This window comes from Galeopterus variegatus, unplaced genomic scaffold (genome assembly GCF_000696425.1).
Source record: "Galeopterus variegatus unplaced genomic scaffold, G_variegatus-3.0.2 Scaffold450, whole genome shotgun sequence".
In the NCBI taxonomy this organism is placed as follows: Eukaryota; Metazoa; Chordata; class Mammalia; order Dermoptera; family Cynocephalidae; genus Galeopterus; species Galeopterus variegatus.
Window position 1 is genome coordinate 177596 of NW_007726561.1, and position 19224 is coordinate 196819.

Below are 19224 nucleotides of genomic sequence, written 5' to 3' on the forward strand. Positions count from 1 at the left end.
TACCCACTTAAGCCTCAAGCCTGCATCTATATCTATATCCAGGGACATGAATGAAAACCAAGGTAGCCATTGATTTAACTTAGAGCTCTCCTGAAGCTCAGGTCGATGTGGGGTAGGAAGGGGGAGATTTTCCCTTTAGGACAAAGAGATTCTTCCTCCCATTTTTGTCATTGTGCTAGTTAAAAAAAAAAAAAAAAAATCCCTGGAAATAAAGAATTCCCTGAAGATGGAGGGGGTGGAAGTAACAACCACAGAGATGATATACCATTTCTGCCCCTGGGGAAAATTGTTTTTAAATTTATTTTATTTTGAAGGGACCAAGATATAGTCTGAACTTTAGGGAGTGCTGTGATTTACTAGAGGGAGGGGGCCCAAGACTCAGAGCCCCAGGCAATTGGTGAGAAACTAGGCCTCAAAGCAGAAAATGAAAAGTAGATGGGGAGGGGGAGATTTTTAAATAAGTGGGTCAGAGGGACAGAGAGGAGATGAGGCGATCAATCTTAGCCCCCTGACAGCTCCCTCCGATTGCATCAAAGAATTTGGCTCTTTGGGAAAGCAGAGGGAACAGCCGAAATTCCACATCCCTTAAAAGGGGGGGGGGCGGGGTGGCAGAAGAGAAAGGTGATTCTGGGAGAGCTGGGAAACAGATGGGAAATGGGGACAGAGGGAAGACGCTAAGTTGGGTGGAAAGTTTGCCTGGAGAACTCCCACGGCTCTGGCCTCCCCTCCCCCTCCTCGTCTCTGCCGCCCAGCCAGGAGGAGGAGGATGGTTAGCAGAGAAATGGCAACTCAGCCGCGAGCTGCAACTAGAAACTTTCTGTCAATGTAACATCCGCGTGGGTGGTGGTGAGTATTTAAAAAGAAGGGCAGAGAAGTCTGAGTGAAAGGGTGGGGGCGGAGGAGCGCGGAGCGGGGGTGGTGGACTCTGAAGGGCTCAGAACCGAGACTGCTGCTCCGAACTGGGCAAACTGGCCGGAGATGGCTGTGCGCAAGGCGGCTCCAAAGAAAACAATGTTCGCCATTTGGAGATGTGCGTGGGGGGTGCACACGCAAGAATCCAAATTGTAACTGTCTGGAAATTGCACGGTGAGGCCTGAGAGAGGTTTCTCTCTCTGGCCACCCCCGTGAGCACCTCTGTAAGTTTTGCAACAGCTTCTCCAGCTGACTGCAGAATGGAGCACTTCTCTCGACCACTCGGGCCGAGAATGTCCCTGCAGGAAATACAGCTCTCTCTAACTCGCTGACAGATTTTATGGCCAGATTAGTGAACAGCGGAAAACTTAGGTGTTAAAAGGGACCAAGAGAGCCCTCCTTCCCAGAGACATCCCTCCCCCGCCCCCTTGTCCTGCTGCGAATCTTCCAGCAAATATTTTACCCATGTCTGTTGGACACTTTAGCTGAGCGCCTGGAATCTCACAGAGAGAAAGGTAGAGAACACCAAATCAACTTGTCCTTTATTTTTCTTGTTTACAATTCCAGCTTCAAGCGAAAGCTGTTTTTCAAATTCGACCTAAATTTTCTCTCTTGGCCTGCCTCGTTCCTTCTACGTAAATAAGCAATCCATCCACCCCCAGAGCCAAACATGGCGCTTCATCTAGTTAACATCATTCAGAAAATGTTATTCAGAGAAGAGGAAGAGAGAAAGAAATAAAGACCCTTGAGCGTTGTTTGATCCCAATCAAACTTTGCACGCTCTTATGCCTTTAAATTATAGCCTGACCCAATGCTAGATTGCTTGCTGCTTGGATGAGCCGAGTCCAGTTAAAACCCTACTTGGTGGGGGGCGGGGGTGTCGATGTAGAATTCAGGTTGCTTTTTTATTGTTATTTATTGTTGCATAAAGACGATAATTACTAACCTTGGACTGCCAGGATGCAACATAAAAATGAAAATCAGCCCTCGCTTTAAGGCCGAGGGCCTGGAACAATTCTCACTCCCCACCCCCCATCACTCCCACCAAATATATGCTCCTAATTAAGCAATGCGGGCGCATCGCTTACAATTAGAATTATGCAACTCTTCAGCAAGCAGCCATCGCTTCCCTTTCAACGAATTAGCTCCATATTTCAGCCGCCCTGTCTCCTCGCTCTTATCGGCTCCAGCGACACGGCGGTGACATTTCATCTTTGACAGACCCTCTCTATCCTCGCTCCAATGTGATAAAACTTTTATGGAACCACGACTAAGAAATGAAGTTTTCCCAAGGATCGTGGAAACAGCCACACATTAGCCTGGGGACCATTTTATTTACGCTTGGATCCAGCGGCTTCTCCCACCTTCCTCTCCCCTTTCCCTGGCAGGGGAAATCAATGAGCCTCTTCTCCCTCCGCCCCAGTTTTATTTAGTGATTTAATTTCACTGCAATTTTAAGGTTTGACCTGAGAAGTCTAGGCCTTTTTTTCTTTTTCTTTTTTTTTCCAGATTAATCATTTTCCTTTGTTTTCATTTTAGGCCCAATGGTGGTTGGGCATCGGGTCACGTGACGACTTCTTTGTAGCTCCGGAAGAGGACTGTGAAGTTTAGGCTGCTTGGAAGAAGCAGTAATCGGCCAGATTTTGTTGTTGGGGCGGGGGGGGGACGGTAGGTTCGCGGAGGTTGTGGCCAAAGGAGCCAGCAGACAAAAGGTCAATGAATGAGAAAAACTGAGAGGCAAAGAGGCCAAAACAGAAAGACCTATGGAGAGCCCTCAAGAGTCCTCCTCCCCGCAACTTGTTACTTAAACCTTGGCTAAAGAAGTTGGCAGAATGTCCCAGGCTCCTGTGAGTGACAAAAACTGTATTTAAACCTGAGACACATCGAGGGGGAAATAGAGGCCTGAACAGTGTGCACAAAAAGGCCAGGAAAGGGTCTTCAGTGTTCTCTTTCCCTTGGGGGAAATTTGGCAGCCAGCAGCGTTGCTCTGCTATCTAAATTGGACCACCAGAACAAGATAAAATTGATAACAGAAAGTTTATTCAAGAATTGTTTGACAGACAACCCCTTTTAAGTAAGGAAAAAAAAGTAACTACAGAAGAACAAAGAAAGTTCCAAGAGGGAATTAATTCTAATTCTACAAATTCAGGACTATACAGTGACGATTAGGAGCCGAGTTCATGCCTTTTAGAACTAATTACAATTGCTCATAAGTACGAGTGTAACATAAATCTACAGCTCTTTTCTAGAGTACGATAATAACTAAAATAGCTGGTTTTACATGACAGGAAACACAATGTCCTTTATAACAAGTAAATACCAAAAAAGTACAGTTTTTTTTTTCTTTTTTCCCTCATATAAATACATAATGTAGGGGGGATAAATAATACAAAAAAGAAAATATTTTAACAGGCTATAACCAATAAATATATATGAAAATGTTCACTAGAACACACGCTTTTTGAGCGATGCTGGACTTCTGCAGGCCCAGGCACCTCTCACAGTTGTTTTCATATCCATTAAAATGTAAACTCTAAGTGCAAGAAAAGTGTCCTGTCAGGAGGCTGAGCAAGGCATACAGGCCCAGCTGCAGCCCCTGCCTGGGACAGACAGTTTGTTCAAATATACCCTGTTTTCACGTTAAGTCAAGAGAGCAACAGAAGAAAAGAAAAGTGTAGAACCTCGTGTCACCGATTGATTTCTGTGGAATGAAGGGGATGGACATGGAGCTGAGTGGGGAAGCGACAAAATGGGCCAGTCTTCAGTCCTGATAACTTGCCTGCCCCAGCCTAACTTTTCCTTAAAAGAAAAAAATATATATTTATAATATAAGTAGCTCTTTCAGGATCTCTTATTATTCCTGAGCCCTCTGAAAACTGTAATTGATGGGGGTGGTGCAAAAAAAACATAGGGCTAGCAATGAAGGGGGTGCCCTAATAACCCTCAAATAGATGGGAGCAAATTTGAGGCTTCAAGGAAGTGGGAAGTGGTGGTGCTTTGTGCCCTTGAATTTGAAATGTGTTTTCTTCTTGTTTTAAGGAGAACTGAAGGGGAAAAAAATCAAGATGTGGGGGAATTACCCACAGAGATGGAAGGTAAGTTGGTTGGTTGGTTATTGACGGCCTAGCCATCTCATCTGTTGTTTTTTTGTTTGTTTGTTTGTTTGTTTGTTTTTAATGTGCTTCTCTGCCTTGCTTTCCTATCTTATCTTCCTCTACCGTACTCCCCAGCGTAGAATTCCAACTTGGTAGTGCTGCAGCCCTCGGGTTGATGGGGTCATCTCCAATCTGCTGTGGATTCCTTTCCGATGGGTTGGCAGGCAGATGGAACAAGGGGTGGAGGACTCAAAAGCAACCTCTCAGGCGAGGGGGAGGGGAGGGGAAGGAGCTCCAGGCCTCTTCTGTCCTGGAAGCCTGGCGACCCTCCCTACCCCCTCTTTCAGACCCCCAGGCTGCCCCCAGGGCTCCACAGCCTCCCACTTCCCACCCCTCGCCCTTGACCTCGCCCCTCCGTCCTTCCTCTCCCATCACAGGTGTGTTAATTTGGGCGCTTCTTGGATTCTACCCTGAGGAGGAGGCGCGTGGTGAGAGGAGAGGTCTGTGTAGGTGGGGTGTGGGTCGCAGGGTCCGTGGTGCTGGCTGGGGGCCATAGGGGGCGCCCCGTTGTAGTCCAGGTTCCCCGAGGGGTGGTGGGAGAGGTGGTTGAGGCCATAGAGGGAGGGGCCGGCAGGGGGCGGCAGCGGGTCCGCGTAGCCGCACCCGCCCACGTACACCGGGCTGCCCTGCATGGTGGGCGTCCCGTAGGCGCCCCCGTTGGCTTGGAGAACGTGGGGCTCGTAATCGGGCGCCGGGGTCGGGGGGTACTTCTGCGGAGCACCGCAGCCTTTGAGAGGGGGCTGGTAGTTAGAGGGCAGCGCATAGGCATTCTGGTGGCTTTTGCCAAAGGCGGGCGGGGACGGGCTCTCGTAGCTGGGGGTCATGGAGTGTAAGGCGTTCATGAAGCCGGCCGTGGACTGCATGGGCTGCGGGGGACTGCCGGCGGGAGAGGGGCCTCCAGACGACGAGGCCAGCCCCTTGGCCTTCTGGTCTTTCTTGTACTTCATGCGCCGGTTCTGGAACCAGATCTTGATCTGGCGCTCGCTGAGGTTCAGCAGGTTGGCCATCTCCACGCGGCGCGGCCGGCACAGGTAGCGGTTGAAGTGGAACTCCTTCTCCAGCTCCACCAGCTGCGCGCTCGTGTAAGCCGTCCGCGCCCGCTTGGACGCTGCCGACCCCGGGGGGCTCTTGTCCCCTCCCCCGCCGCCGCCGCCGCCTCCTCCTCCTCCGCCGCCGCCGCCGCAGCCCTCTGCTGGATCCGAGGGGGAGGAGTGGGAAGGGGAGAAAATGAAATAAAAGATAATTACTGAACACGCCGAAATTGAATGCATCGTTTCTTAATAAATCCAGGCCTGGACTCTGAGCCCCCGCCGCCCTCCCCCTCGTGTCCCCGCCTCCTCACTCTATAATAGTGGCATTTATTAAGAGACCTGTTCTCCTCTCGCTGCCCCAGCTTATGAAAATTTGATCATGTCACGCAGACAGAGCAGCACGGCCATTTATTTAGGGCTGGATTTGTGGGCGCGCTTTCTCCTCCTTATCCCAATTCCAGGTCTGGGAAGATATTCCCCCTACCCCTGTCCTGTGGACAGGGTGGATGACTGAGGAGAACCCTTGGGGGCAATTTGGACACTCGTGGGCAGGACCCCAAAATGTGGCACGAGGAGGCTGCCGTGCTGGAGGCCGGGACTCCAGACGACCCGAGAGATTGTGATTAATACCCAGAGTAATCACACTTAATGATCAGTCGCTGATGACTCTGGGTCTTCCCGGCAGCGCCCAGTTTTCTGGAGCTCTCAGAAGCTCAGGTGGAGGGTGGCTATAGGGAGAGGGTGTTGGCAGGGTCAGGGGTCATCAGGTGGTGGGGGATACCGAAAATGTGCCGCCTCTACCTAATATTGTTCCTGGGCCGCCTCGTGGGCGCCTCGGGGCTGGGTGCTAGAATAACAGTGACATTCCAGGCCTGCACAAAAGCTGACAACGAAAAAGGGAGCTGGTACCTGTGCCGGGGGAGCTGTTTTTCAGCTTGGATGTTTGCCTCGACTCTTTCATCCAGGGGAATATCTGTTTGGTGAGGGTGGAGTTGGAGCCGGGCCCGCACTTGGGGGGGCCGCTTTTGCTGGGTCCGCCCCCGTTATTGCTGTTGCTAGTGGTACTGGTAGGTGCGGCGCTGGGCGGGGGCGAGCCGGGCGGGGCGGGCAGGGGCTCGGGGGCCAGGCCGGGCCTCATGCAGCTGCCGTTGAGCTCCTTGCTCTTGGCATGCGGGGCGGCGTTGCCCAGGGACTGCAGCGAGCACGCTGAACGCTGGTAGTCGCCCTCCAGGTGCGTGGTGGCCTGAAAGGGGGGCTGGGGGGTGCCGTCGTAGCCAAAGCCATTGCTGCCAGGGTATGAGGAGTAGCCTCCGAAGAGCGCAGCCGTGGCGTTGTCGTAGTAGGTGGCTTTCTGCATCGCTGGGCGAGGCCCGGGCAGTGGGTGGCAACTTGCAAGGGCCTGGTACCCTCACGACCGGACATTGGCACCCCTGGGGGTCACGTGACAGGCCGGACCCCCCCCTCCCCTTTCTGCCCCCCTCCTCTCGGGTCTGTTCCGAGCGGCTGACCTGCGGGGCGAGAGAAGAGACACAAGGGGGAGAAGAGGACTGGGGCTCAAATCCATCTTAGGAACTGAAAAGGGAACTGACATCAATAGGGTTTTTTCTTCTCCCCTCCCCAACATTTCCAGAGCAGATGCTGAGGCTGTGTCCCTGACCTGAAATGGATGTTTCTTATCTCAACGCTTTAATTTTAAAGAAAAAAGCTCACTAGTTTTCATTTCCACTTAAAAAATAAGGACTGCACTCCTTTGGGGACTGCCTAGGTGCAGAAGCCTACTACTACAAGGGTCATTGCTTTCCTCCTGCCCGTGCATTAGCCCATGATCTCTCCTACTCCTTCTCCTTACCTCCCCCCACAACTCTGTGATAGGGTGGCTCAAGGGAGGGCGCACTAGGAGACTCCAAAATAAAGGCATCATCAACACCCTCCTCCGAGCTGAGAAGCCTCTGTGACTCATTCCTTTCTTTCCCTCCAGGTCTGTGTAAGTCTCTTTCACCCAACCAAAGTCTAGCCTGGATGAACACCAGAGGATCTTTGAAAGAAACAGGAAGGAGAAGCAAGTTCAGCAGGAAACCTTCCCCTGTGAGGTATCCTCTCTTCCCACCACCCCCATGAAGACAACAGCCTGACCTAGAAACTTCTTGAAGATTTTTAACCTCCAGAGCCAGTGGAACCAGTCCCCCTCCATCTGTGGCCCTGCTGCAGGTACCACCACCTCCAGTTCCTGTCTTTGCTCAGCCAAGCCTGGGACCTGGCCGCCAGCGGCCCCTGTTGGGCCCCCAAATGGAGCAGGATTGTTTTGATTTCCTAGACCCAGCCTGTTGGTGCTGTGACCATTTGGCTCAGGTCTCTCCCCCCACCTCTTTCTTTTTTTTTCACTGATATTTTCCCACCCTTTCCTTGACATTCAGTTTTATTTGATTTCTCCAAAAGTAAAAAAGAAATTGTATAACTGCTGGACTTTTCTACAGAGATGGAAAAAGTACTTCCTAAAAGAGAAAATTATTCCAGAGGAAAAAAATCAACAAAGCAACTTGAACAATATTGGGTTGGAAACAGAGAGTACTCCCTGTTTACTGAGGTTCTCGGAGGCAAAAAATACATACATATACGCAATCACTATTTTAACATAGCCTTTTAAAAGTGTAGCAGAAAAATAAAGATTCAAGCTGTTGTAGGATTTTGTGTATTTATTCTGAAACTTCTGACTGCATGTTTTTTCATCTTCCCCAACCCCTCAACACTTTTCAGAAAGCCTCCAGACTGACCCTCTCTTCTGACAAATGTGTTTGTAAAACTAAAATCTCATTCAGCCTAGCTGGTCAACTCCAAAGAAACTAAAAATAAGGAAATAAAAGGAGTGCAGGTGAAGGAAGTCCCTCCCACACATAAATCCCCTTCTTAATGGCACAGATTTGTACTCAAAGGGAGCTGGTGCAGCCCTGAGTTCCGATTGGTTTCTGGGAAGAATTTGTTTCTGGAAATACACATGGGTCTGCAAAGCAGCAGGTCCTTCCATGGAGAACTGGAGTTCAATTGACCAGGCTGACCCAATCCCTTTATTATTATTACCATTAGCCTCTGATGATTTAACCAAAATTAGCTTCTGGGCAGCCCTGGCTGAAGGGGGAATTAATTAACAAGCATCAGTTAAGTTTGTTATTAATAGAGAAGAGAATGAAATAAAAGCGTTGGAGAGGGTTGGCTGGCTGGGCCCTGGATTTATTTAGTCTAAATAATTGTTACAGCAATGATGATGATGATGATGATGATGATGATGATGATGATGATGATGATGATGATGATAAAAATAATAAAACAATAATTTGACTAGATGCCTGGAGCCGAAATTCCTGTCGCTCCCCCTGCAATAAACCCCAAACCATCGCAGGACCAAGGCCAGGTGAGTGTGAGAAGTGAAGGAGCCAGATACGTGATAGGAAAGAATGGAGATTCCGCCGGCGGTGAGACAGGGCTAGGAAGGTTTGTGCACGGGGGTAGCCCCCGGCCGCCGCTGGGCTGTCTCACCCGATGCTGCCGGCTGCCGCGATGGCTGGCGACGAGCTGCCAGCCGCTACGCTGGCCCAAGGAGGCGAAGAGAAAGCGATCGGGATACGAAAACGGTTATCGGCAGCAGGTTTCCAGCAGACCGGACCGGCCGAGGGCCGAGCCCCGCGGGCTGCAGCAAGTTTGGGCGCTGGAGGTAACCGAATTAAAAAAGCGCCTTAGCAACTCCACTTCGGGACTTTGCCTGGCCGGGCTCCGGACTGGAGGGCCCCAAGGCCTGGCTGAAGGGACAGTGGAAAGAGGTAAAGGTGCAGAAGGGATCCGAGATCTGGGATCCAGGAGAAGAGGGGGTGGGGAGCAGCTCTACTAAGCCAAACATGTCTATTTCCCTTGCCTCCATGTTGGAAAAATTCAGGCTCCATATGGTTTCTCGGAGGGAGGGAGGGAGGGAGCCGATGGCTCCCGGCTTCCCCCCAGGGTCTGGCTGGAGAAGGGAGGTGAGCCCCCACTCAAGAACCCCACCTTGCCAGGCGCACCCCAGGGAGGGTTGAAGAAGGTAACAATAGCTGGAGAAGCTCCAGGACAGGAGATAGACCACCTTCCAGGACGTAAAAAAAAAATTAATGGAAGGAAGAAAAATAGAAGAACACGAAAGGAAGAGAGAGAAAGGTTAGGTTCTTCTCAGCAGCCGGGGGAACACTGAGCCCTGCCTGGATCTGACTGCTGTAAGAAAAGAGGAGAAAAGGAGAGAAGCAGGAAGAGAGAGGGGGAGAGAGAGAGAGGGAGGGAGGGAGGGAGAGAGTCGCTGCGTGGAAGGAAGCTTAAAGCTTGTGAACTCTTCTTGAACCGAGATTGGAGTCATATGGGCCATAAATCATTGAGACATACTCTCCGCCATTCACAAACTGATAGCCTATTTCAGTCCAGCTTACCTTAGCCACCGACGAGGGGAGAACAGGCAGACATAATATATATTCACATCGAGCCCCAGCGCGAGCGGCAGGCGAGAAATCTCCCCTCCTTGAAGGCAAAGGAAAAAAAGACCACTGTTTAAAGCTGCGTCGCCCCCACCCCCCCCCAAAGCCACCCCGGCTGGGGACCCCGAGGGGCAGCCCGGCCAGAGGAGCCGCGCGGCGTCCGCTTCAATTCACTCGGCTTAGGAGCGGGGGTGCGCAGGAGGGCGGGGGTGGGGGAGCGGGGAAAAAAATAGAAGAAGATCGAAAGGTGCTGGGGCGGCTCAGCTGGCCGAGAATCCAGCTCCGGGCTCCGGCACGGCCAAGCCGCCACAGTGTGCTTGCCCTATAAGACTGGTACGCCCTACTCTCCGTAACAATGGCCTCTGCTTTTGCACAGGGAAAAAAAACCACACAGACACACACTCACTCACTCACTCACACACAAGCCCACACCCCCCCACCTCTCCCCCTTTAGCAAGCTTAGATGCCTGATAAGAAGGAAAGGTGATGGTGCTGATGGGGGCGGGGGGACATTTTTAAATATGCCCCCCCCCCCAAAAAAAAAAAAGAATGAGAAGGAAAGAAGGTAAGATGGTGTTTGGTTTCATTCTGTTTTTGTTTTTGTTTTTTTTTAAGAACAGGTAATTTTTTAAATTGAGATTGGGGGACAGGGAGAAAGAGGACAGCAAAGGCAAGGAAAATGGGTGGAGTTCACAGCTCCCCCCACAGCCCACTAGTGACCCATTATGCTAATATGAGAGAGCATTGGGAGGCCTAGTCAAAGGCTCGGCCTCGCCTGGGGTGGGGGTGTGGGTGCCTCTGCGTTCATTCGCAGTTGGAACACCAGGACTTTTTTTTTTTTTTTTAAGTAGTTTCACTCTTCCAGGACTGGTGGCTGGGCTCTGGCTCCCTCAGCCTCGCCTGGGGTGGGGGTGTGGGTGCCTCTGCGTTCATTCGCAGTTGGAACACCAGGACTTTTTTTTTTTTTTTAAGTAGTTTCACTCTTCCAGGACTGGTGGCTGGGCTCTGGCTCCCTCCTTCTGAGTCTCCCAGTCTCTGCAGCTTCTCTCCTCCATGCGCTCTCTATTCTTTCTCCCTCCCCCCTCCACCCCAATTTCCAGGCTCAGTCTCTAAGAGAGGGAGCTGGACAGGCCAGATCTTTTTTTTTTTTAACAACCCCCTCTTTTTTTTTTTTTTTTTTTGAGAACAGACAACAAGCGGTGAGCGATGATTTAAAAAACCCAGAACATCTTGCAGGGGGAGGGGGTTGAGAAGAGGGTGACAAAAGGAGGACCCTGTGTTTAGCTCGAGCCCCAGACACGGCTGGCAGTAGAGGGGCTGTAAGAACTTCACGGAGAAGTTTCTGTTGAGATTCTCACCTCCAGACAGGCAGAAGGGGCTAAGAGGTGATAGGGACATTTGTACTTCTAAGAAAGCGAGAACTGGCAGAATGTCTTAATTTTCAACGCACTGGTAGAAGAGAAGGAGGAGGGTTATTATTATTATTATTATTACTCAGAACAAACCTGTTTGTTTCTCTCTGCTCTGCAAGATTTATGGCTCTTGGCACAAGTGAGGAAGGCTACAAAAGCTAAAGTTTTCTTAGGGGGGGGTGAGCAGGGCAGGAAGGCGAGGAGAAGGCCTGTAGGAGGAAGACAGGAGCCAAGAATGTAGGTGTCTGCAGATTTGGGGCAGGGGGGTTGGCAAGAGCCATTCCCAGTGGGGGAGAAAGACAAAAAGAGCGCCAGGACATTTCCCAAAGCAGGAGTGTTTGCAACTCTGCCTAACTGCTGACTCGGGGCTTAGGGGACAAAATAGAAGGCAGACTAGTCTCTGTTTTCTACAAAGGCAGCTTGGAAAACTGGTTCCCTTAACTTCGTGTACACAGAGCCAGCCACAACCCTGTGATTTCCTGGTTAGACTACTTGGCTTTTGCCTTCTCCCATCTGGAAGCAGCAGGAGAAGCAATGGGACTGGGGAAACAAAGGTGAGAGATTATTTCCAGCTATTGTCCCACTTCAGGAGAGGGTGGCTGTGTCTGGCAAAGCTTTCCTCACACCCTCTCACTCCCCACTCACAGGATCCGATTTGGGATGAGAAAGGGAGAGGCCCGCACTTCTTCCAGGCCTGCTAAGTCAGGCCAGGTGTGCTGGAGCAGCCGGTTTCCTGGGACCCCGCTGAAGGGGGAGTCTGTGGCCTCCCTACCCTCTAGCAACAGGAGCCACATATAGAGTCTCCGGCTGTGATGTCCTGAGGATCCTTCCTCCTGCCTGGAGAGTTGGTGGCTGGAGGAAGGGAAAAAAAGATGAGGATGGAGGGTGGGAGCCATTTTTTCTGTGTTTATTGATAGTATCAAGAAAAGAAAATGCCCAAGCCAGGCCCTGTATTAGGGCTCAAGTCAGGCCCTCAAAGAGACCATTAAGGCTGCCTAATGTGGCTGTAAGTAATCTGTCCTGAGATCTCTAGATCCTGGTTAGAGACCTACAGGGCCTGGTGGGTCAGAGATTTGGGACAGGGAGGCTTCCAGAGGCTTGAGGATACCAGCACCTTTGCATCTGTTCCCTCCCCAAAATAAAAATATCAGGAATGTACATCAGACCCTCAGGCTCTCCTAGCTGTTATTATCACTGAGAGAAGGTCATTGTGAAACTGAGAGAAGAGGAGGACCAGTTCGCTTGTGAGACCGCACAGCTTTGCCTCGAGGAATAAAACGAGGGCAGCCAGCTGCCGGCTGCGAGGAGATGGGCTGCGGGAGGAGTGGGCCTGGAGCTGAGCTGGGGTGGAGTGTTCCAGAGACAGCAGCGGACCCCTTCCCTTCTCCATCCCTTGTGGTCCCTTCTGGCTACAGAAGGCAGTGGGGCATAGTGGGGTGAAAGCAAAAAGGAAGACTGGGGAGCAAGAAAAACAAACCTGGAGAAAATTTCAGAGGACACACACCCCCAGATGCGGCAGGAGATGGAGTGGGGGCTTCTTAATTCTGAAGAACAGAATCCATTTGGAATGCTGGGAGGTAATTAGATCCCAGTTTGGTTTCTTTCTTGCCTTTTTCTCTTTCTTTCTCAGAGGTTTCTGGCTAGCAGGCTGACTGCCCCTGACTGGGGCTGGGAGGCTGGAGGGTGGATGGTAGAGCGGGCAGCTCCGAGGGTGCCCATTTCGTTTGAGGAGCTGCTGCAGTAGGGACTTCTCAAACTTTAGGAGACAAAGGCGGAACACTGAGGAGCTTAGGCAGGGAACCTGTGTCAGAGGATGCCCACGGGGTCTGAGGAAAGACTTTAGGGTCTCAGAAAAGAGAAAAGAGTGGGGAGAAGGGTTGGAGGTAGAGAAGAAGAGGAAACTATTTCTTTCTGGATTCAGGGAAGGAAACTTGGGCTATTTTGGGGAAGGGGGAGAAATTGCAAAAGAAAAATTGAGACGAAGATTAAGAGACAGAGACACTAGAGTAAACTAATAAAGGCAAAAACTTAATAATAAAGGTAAAGATTAGAGAAAACCTCCCCCTTCAAAGACATCCTTTCCTCTTCCATTCGTTTCCGAAGAGCCAGAGCGCTGTCGCTGGCCCTCTCCTTCCCTGTTCCTACCTGGCACTTTACCAGTACCAGGAGACAAGGGGCACTTTAAACCCCCTCAAACAATCACTGGCCGCCCACCCTTCTGGACCCTGGTGGAATCACGTCTGTTTCCCCCTCCAAAAAATCCATTTCAAAGAGCAAACGAAAAATTTCTCAATAAGGGCACGCTGGCTGGCTCCTTTAAAATCAAATTCTGATCTCAGCCTTGGGATGGCCAGGGATCCTGCCCCCAGCTCAAATAGCACAAAATTCGCCTGGCTCGCTGGGGACATGGGACCTGGGAGCCTGGGGCCAGGGGGTTAGCAACTGGTTTCTTTCTGGCCCCGTCCGGGTTTCCACACTATTTTCCACTCTTTTGTGGCTTCGCCGCCCAACTTTGTGGAGGCCACAGAGAGGTGTAAAATTCACGCTCACCCAAATCTCCATCTCCTCTTAAACATTAATAAAGATTTCAAAACTGGGGGTTGTAAAATGGGACTTGCTGATGAAGATGGCATTTGGCATTTGGACCCCCAGTTCGCAGCTGTCTAATTCGCCGGAGCGGGAGATAACAAAGGGGCCCAGGGAAGATCTCAGCACCTCCACAGATGCCCGCATAGACCTGGCTCAGCAGTAGCAGGGATCAAAAGGGAAGAAAAGGCTGCTACGGTGGGAGAAGAAAAATCCAAGCTGAACTTTCCCCCCACCTCAGGCATGGGGGCGCTGCCCTTTCCTCAGCCGAGCTTGCGAGGGAGAGGCAGGAAAACACGGGGCAGCCACGAGGTTCTGCAAAGTCTACTCGGTGACCATGGAGGCCGCCTGAACAGGCTCATGAGGTGGTTGGTGCTGCGAGCTCAGTCGGGAGCCACGGGCAGGCGGGCTCCTTGGTGGGGAATGATCCCGTTCTGAATCAGGGGTCCTGCCTCATCCAGAAGCAAAATCCTGTCCTGGCAAACCCCACCCCCAGGAAGTGTCCACACAAAGGTGGGCCGAATGGAAACGGCAGAGGGGGAGAGGCTTCAAATCTTGGGCAGCTTGGAGGGGGGTGCTGGGGAAGAGAGGGAGAGGCAGGCAAGAGAGAAACAGGGGCCCAGTCCGCTGTGAGCGGCTGTGCGGGTCTCTCTGACAGATTGAATGTGTCTCTCCCAGTGACCTCTGTTTAGCAGACAATAACTCACTGGATTAATGACCAATCAGCGAAAAGCCTTCCGAATTGCCTCCAAATATAAAACTCCAAAATCTGAATGGGACAGGGCCATAAGAATCTAGGCCTGTCAGACCTTTGGGTTTGTTCTCTCCCAAAATATGGTTTGGGGAGAGGCTTTAGGAAGTGGATTATCTGGCCAGAGATGGAGCTTTCTAGAACCCCAAAGATGAAGCTGTTTTCCATCTCTTCCCACTTCCTCCCACACAATTCATATCCCAAACCACACTTCCCAAGGCAGCCTAGAAACCTCCCTTCGCCTGCTGGCCTCCTCATATCCCTGATCCTACAAGAAATTTCCCTTCTCACAACCATGCAGCTGAGAAGCCACCACTCCTTTACAATTTTATCTTCCCTCCATTGGAGGAAGAAATGGAGAATAAGAGCAAGAGTAGAGGGAGGTCTTCCTCCTTGCAAGGCTGCCCTGCAAGGAGGAGACCTGGTAGAGCACGATGGTAAACTGTGTGTGCCCCCCAGGAAGAGAGGGCCCAAATGCCCAAGGGTCAGGATGAGGCTGGGGGCAGGGCACCTGCTCTCACAGAATTTAAACTCTGAAATCACAATTCAATCGGGGGTGGGGGGGAGGGGTTAGGGTAGGAGGCACCTCAAAAGCCACTCTCTGAACAAGTTTAGCTGTAGTTCAGCACCCGGCAGGGAAAGGGCCTTGCTCGGTGAGGCAAAGCCCCTCCTTCCTTAGTCCCTCTCCAAATGCCAATCCCAGCCAATCCAGCTAGCTAGCTCCTCTTCACTGCCTTCTAGCTCCATTGCTCTGCCTGGACTCCTCCCCTGCTGACAATAAGGACATTTCTTGGGAGGAGGAATAGTCCAGGTTCCAGTGGATTTCCTAGAGCCAATGTGAGCAATTGTCCACTGCTCTAGGCATATACAAATTCTCTGAATACTGCATATAAGCATGCAGTAACTTCTATACCCAGATGCCCGCAGAACTCCAGGACACACAAGGGAGATGCTCCCAAGCACTGTCCCACAGAGGATGACTACACAAACAGGTATCCAAGGGTAGAAGTGAGGAAAAATCAAGAAGTGTCCAGTCCAACTCTGCTATTGTTACAGGTAGGGAAACTGAGGCCTAGAGTGGGGAAGTGATTTAACTGAAGTCATACTTGGGATAGGTTTGGATTCTAGGTGTTCCAGCTTGGCTGTGTGATGTGAGGAGTCCCCTTCTGGAAAGCCTGGGCATGTGTGTGAAGGGAAGGGGTTGGGCTAAATGATCTCTAACATCCCTTTTTGGACTGAAAGTTAGGGGTTCTCTATGTGCTGATGTAAGAGTGAATGACAATAAGCAGTAATAAACTGAGTTCAGACCATACGAGCACCATCTTAACCAAATGCAGAATAGTTCCTCTTGGGATTGAAATGCTTACACCTTTACCACTGTGCACAAACCCCAATCTCCCCCACACACACCCAGAGGATTATGCCCTAGTTTTAACTGCTCCTCTGTGTGTGGGGGTGGGGGTGGGCTGTTTTCTACTCTGGTGATCAAATCAAAAGTGCTATTTTTGGATACAGCAACCTGAGCAGTAAATAATTAATTTGTATAGAGGAGTAAGCCTTCGACCTGGCAATTTTTAACCAGGCATCAATGCAGCCATTGTACCAGCCTGGCCTTCTCACCCGACCCCCACTTCTGCCCACACACCTACCAGCACCCCTCCCAATTGCTTCTCCCTCCCCCAGCTGAAGCCCGACATTCCCAAAACGGCCAGCAGGGTCTACAGAGCTCCCTCCCCAACAAAGTTCCATTCTCTGCTGGGCTCCCACACACAAACCCAACTGACTACAGGCAGCTGCCCCTCAGCTTGATTTTCCTACCCCCAAAGCTGTGCTGGGCTCCAGATCCCCGGCTCTCTGCTCCTGGGAAACATGTAATCCACCTCCCCAGCTCAAGATGCCCCAACAATGCAGCGAGTTTGCATTTCAAGAAACTCCCATTAATATCAATTTACTTCACTGAAACCTCGGGTTCTTCATCAAGTTGATGATTTATGATAAAATCAATTAAATTACGGCCACTTAGGGCCCAGCCGCTTCCTCTCAGATTTCATTGGTGCAGGGCCCAAGTGTCTGGTGGAAAAATGCAAGTTTAGCTGGAGGCGAGGAAAGATAATTCTGCGGCTGAGAAAATTTAATGCAAAACAATTTCCAGGCAAAGCTGGGCGTCTGGACAGAAATGCGAGAGCCACTAGTTGGCCTGCGGAAATAAATATCTGGGGGTCAAGATGTTTTTCTCCCCACCCCCATCATCCTGCATGGCTCCCTTACTGTTTGCCTTTGTGCACACTTGCCCCTGTCCCAAGCAGAGTCTTCAGGATCCAAGCCTGCCAAGGCCCAGCCTCAAACCACCAATAATTTCCCCTACCATACCAGGACTTCTCCCTCTTCCCACCCTACCCAATCATGCTCACTAATTCCTGTCTCCCACTGCAAAGTTAAAGATTCAATGTGAAGATCAGGCTGCATGGGCAGATGGCACTCAAGGAAAGGGCAGAGGGGCAGGAGCCAAGGGCCAGGCCAAGTGGGCTCTGCTGCATGTGGCTGTGGGAGGAGAGAAAGTGCAGGTGGGAAGGAGCACTACCTCATGGACAGGGCAAGAGGCAGACAGCATGTCCAGAGCTTCCCCATCCCGGAGTACCAGGACCAGAGAACACGGAGCCTCCCTCCCTTCTGGCTTCCAATGTGCTCACTTACAAAGCTATCCTGCAAACACATCTGATAAACCCCAACCAGAGTGCACACACACCCCAATGTGCAGATATACACACATAATATACAAACACACTTACACATGTGTGTTCTTGACACTCTCTTTATACCTCACACACCCACCACACCCTGTGCCTGCAAAGGGTCAGTTCCCACTATCTCCCCACATCTGGGAAAATAAATCCCAGCGCATCAGCCTGGCATCGCCTCCCACTGCAAGGAGAGGGGTTTCTCTCGCCTCTGCTCTGTTTGGTTTTTGGTTTCCAAGCAGGCAGGGAGTAAACACAGCTTCTCTGAAGCCATAAATCACCCCCTCCTACCTTCTCGGCTTAACACCCAGCCTCAGCGCAACTCCTTATAGTTTGGGCTTCAAATAACCGGCTAAGTGCTAAAGGGCTCAGCCGGCCATGGTGGGACTGGGAGGGAGGGCTCAGCCGTTCCCCCCTCCGCCCCCCCCCAGCAAATGCCCCCCTCATTTCCCTCACAACCCACAGCTCCCAACTCCCCTGGAAAACCCTCCAGAGCCTCCAACACCCTCCCGAGCGGGAGAGTTCCCCATCCTCTAACCCGATCCTGTCCACACCCCCGCACACGAACAGCTCCGCATTCCTCCACACGCGCCCTCCACCCCAGCTCCCTCTGCCCCCTCTCAGCCCCCACCCCGCCGGCCACCACACGGGCCTGCTGTAGAGGCAGTTGCTTCTGAGATGGCCCCAGCTTTGGGCAGCTTCCTATAAAGGAATCTGGGTGTACTAGAAAGACAGGCATTGTGGAGTCCCTCTGTACCTGCTCCCCGAGGGGGTGGGCTCCTTCTCTGTGTTTCTGTCTCTATTTCTGTTTTTCCTCCTCTCTTTCTCTCTCTCTGCCTTTTCTAACCATTTCTGTTGTCTCTGTCCCTTTCTCACAGCCCCTTTGTCTCCTCACACTATGCCTGTCTCCAAGGACATAGTGAATTTGAATTGAACCTTGCAAAGGACTTAGGAGTGTCTCCAGAAATCACTCCTGAGCTCACTCATGAGGCTGCCTCTGTCCTTCCCCGCTCCTTGGGGCCCTCTCCTCTGTGGGGGAAACCACCCTCTGTCATAGAGAGATGCTCTTCTAGAGAGAACGGTGCTAAGTGACAGGTTTCCTTTCCACTTCCCTTCTCCTCACTTAAGTCTATGTGTGTACATGCATGTCCATCCAGGTTGTGGGGCTCCTGGTTCCAGAACAGGCTTCCTTCCCCCTCTGACTAGCCTTTGTCTCCACTGTCCCTATCACTCTCCTTGGGCCCAGCCTTTACTCTCCATCCCAGAAAGGGATCCTGCTGCGTGTTCTCTCCCTGTGTCCCTCTCCTTGTCCTTCATCCTCTCTCATTCCTCTTCATTCTATCCAACTCCTCTTGTCATTAAAGCATTAGCTGCCTGGCTTCTTAAAGGCCCAGGGATAAACACTACAATTATGTCAAGAAAGAGGACACCAGCAGAAAGTCTGGGGAGAACACTGAGTCGACAGCTTTCCTGGAGTCCCGTCCACCAAATGCCTCCTACCCCATCCCCTTAACAACACAAAAGCAAATCAGAGGGGCAGGGTGCAGACCTGGTAAGAGACAGGGTGCTTCGTGGCTAAATGAACCAAATATATATATAAACAACAACACAGTCTTTTCAAACTTACTGATTTGGGGGGTAGGTCTAGATGCCTGTATGGAGAGCATCAGGCTGCACATAGGGGGATTTAGCCAGGGGCCAGTGACAGAAAGATAATTGCAGCAAGGGATGGTCTCCTTGCTTTGTCTCCTGGGAAGACTGTGTATGGGTTGGGGAAAGGGAGGGAGAAGGGGTATCAGTGCCATCTCCCCCTCCCCAGGGCCCGAGGAGACAAAGACCTGAAGGGGTCTGAGAGAAGGAACAGGCAAAGCTGCAGGGGGGGTTGTCAGACTCCACATCACAGGCAAAGGTAGTAGGGGGAGAGGAAATGGAAAAGGGGTAGGGATAAGAGGAGTGGGAAACACAAGGGTAGGGGGCCAGTGAGACTGGCTCCCAGCTCTCCCTAGTAGCTATAGCCTGACCCAAAGAGCAAATCCTTCAGCTCCCCCTTTTTTCTCCATCCCCTAAAAAAAGCTGGATTCAGAAGCTAATAAAGATGATTCTACCCTCTTCCTTCTCCTTTATGTCCTTCCTCCTGTCCAGGGAAGAGGTT

At 51.3% G+C, this 19224-nt stretch overlaps 1 protein-coding gene and 1 long non-coding RNA gene across 2 annotated transcripts in view; one reads left to right on the top strand and one right to left on the bottom strand.

Annotated features, from left to right (window-relative positions):
* Positions 1-608: 608 nt before the first annotated feature.
* LOC103587434 lies at positions 609-7781 on the top strand. Its single transcript, XR_550227.1, has 4 exons — positions 609-846; positions 2452-2759; positions 3952-4007; positions 7077-7781. It is a non-coding gene; the product is annotated as an uncharacterized LOC103587434 (long non-coding RNA).
* HOXB3 (homeobox B3) overlaps positions 2931-19224 on the bottom strand; it is a 54563-nt gene continuing 38269 nt past the window's right edge. The window contains exons 3-5 of the mRNA XM_008568882.1: positions 9541-9628; positions 6008-6606; positions 2931-5259 (exon numbers count right to left, since the gene is read on the bottom strand). Coding sequence (XP_008567104.1) covers positions 4439-5259; positions 6008-6455 — 1269 coding nt within the window. The 5' untranslated portion in view covers positions 6456-6606; positions 9541-9628 and the 3' untranslated portion in view covers positions 2931-4438. The remainder of the gene's footprint in view (positions 5260-6007; positions 6607-9540; positions 9629-19224) is intronic.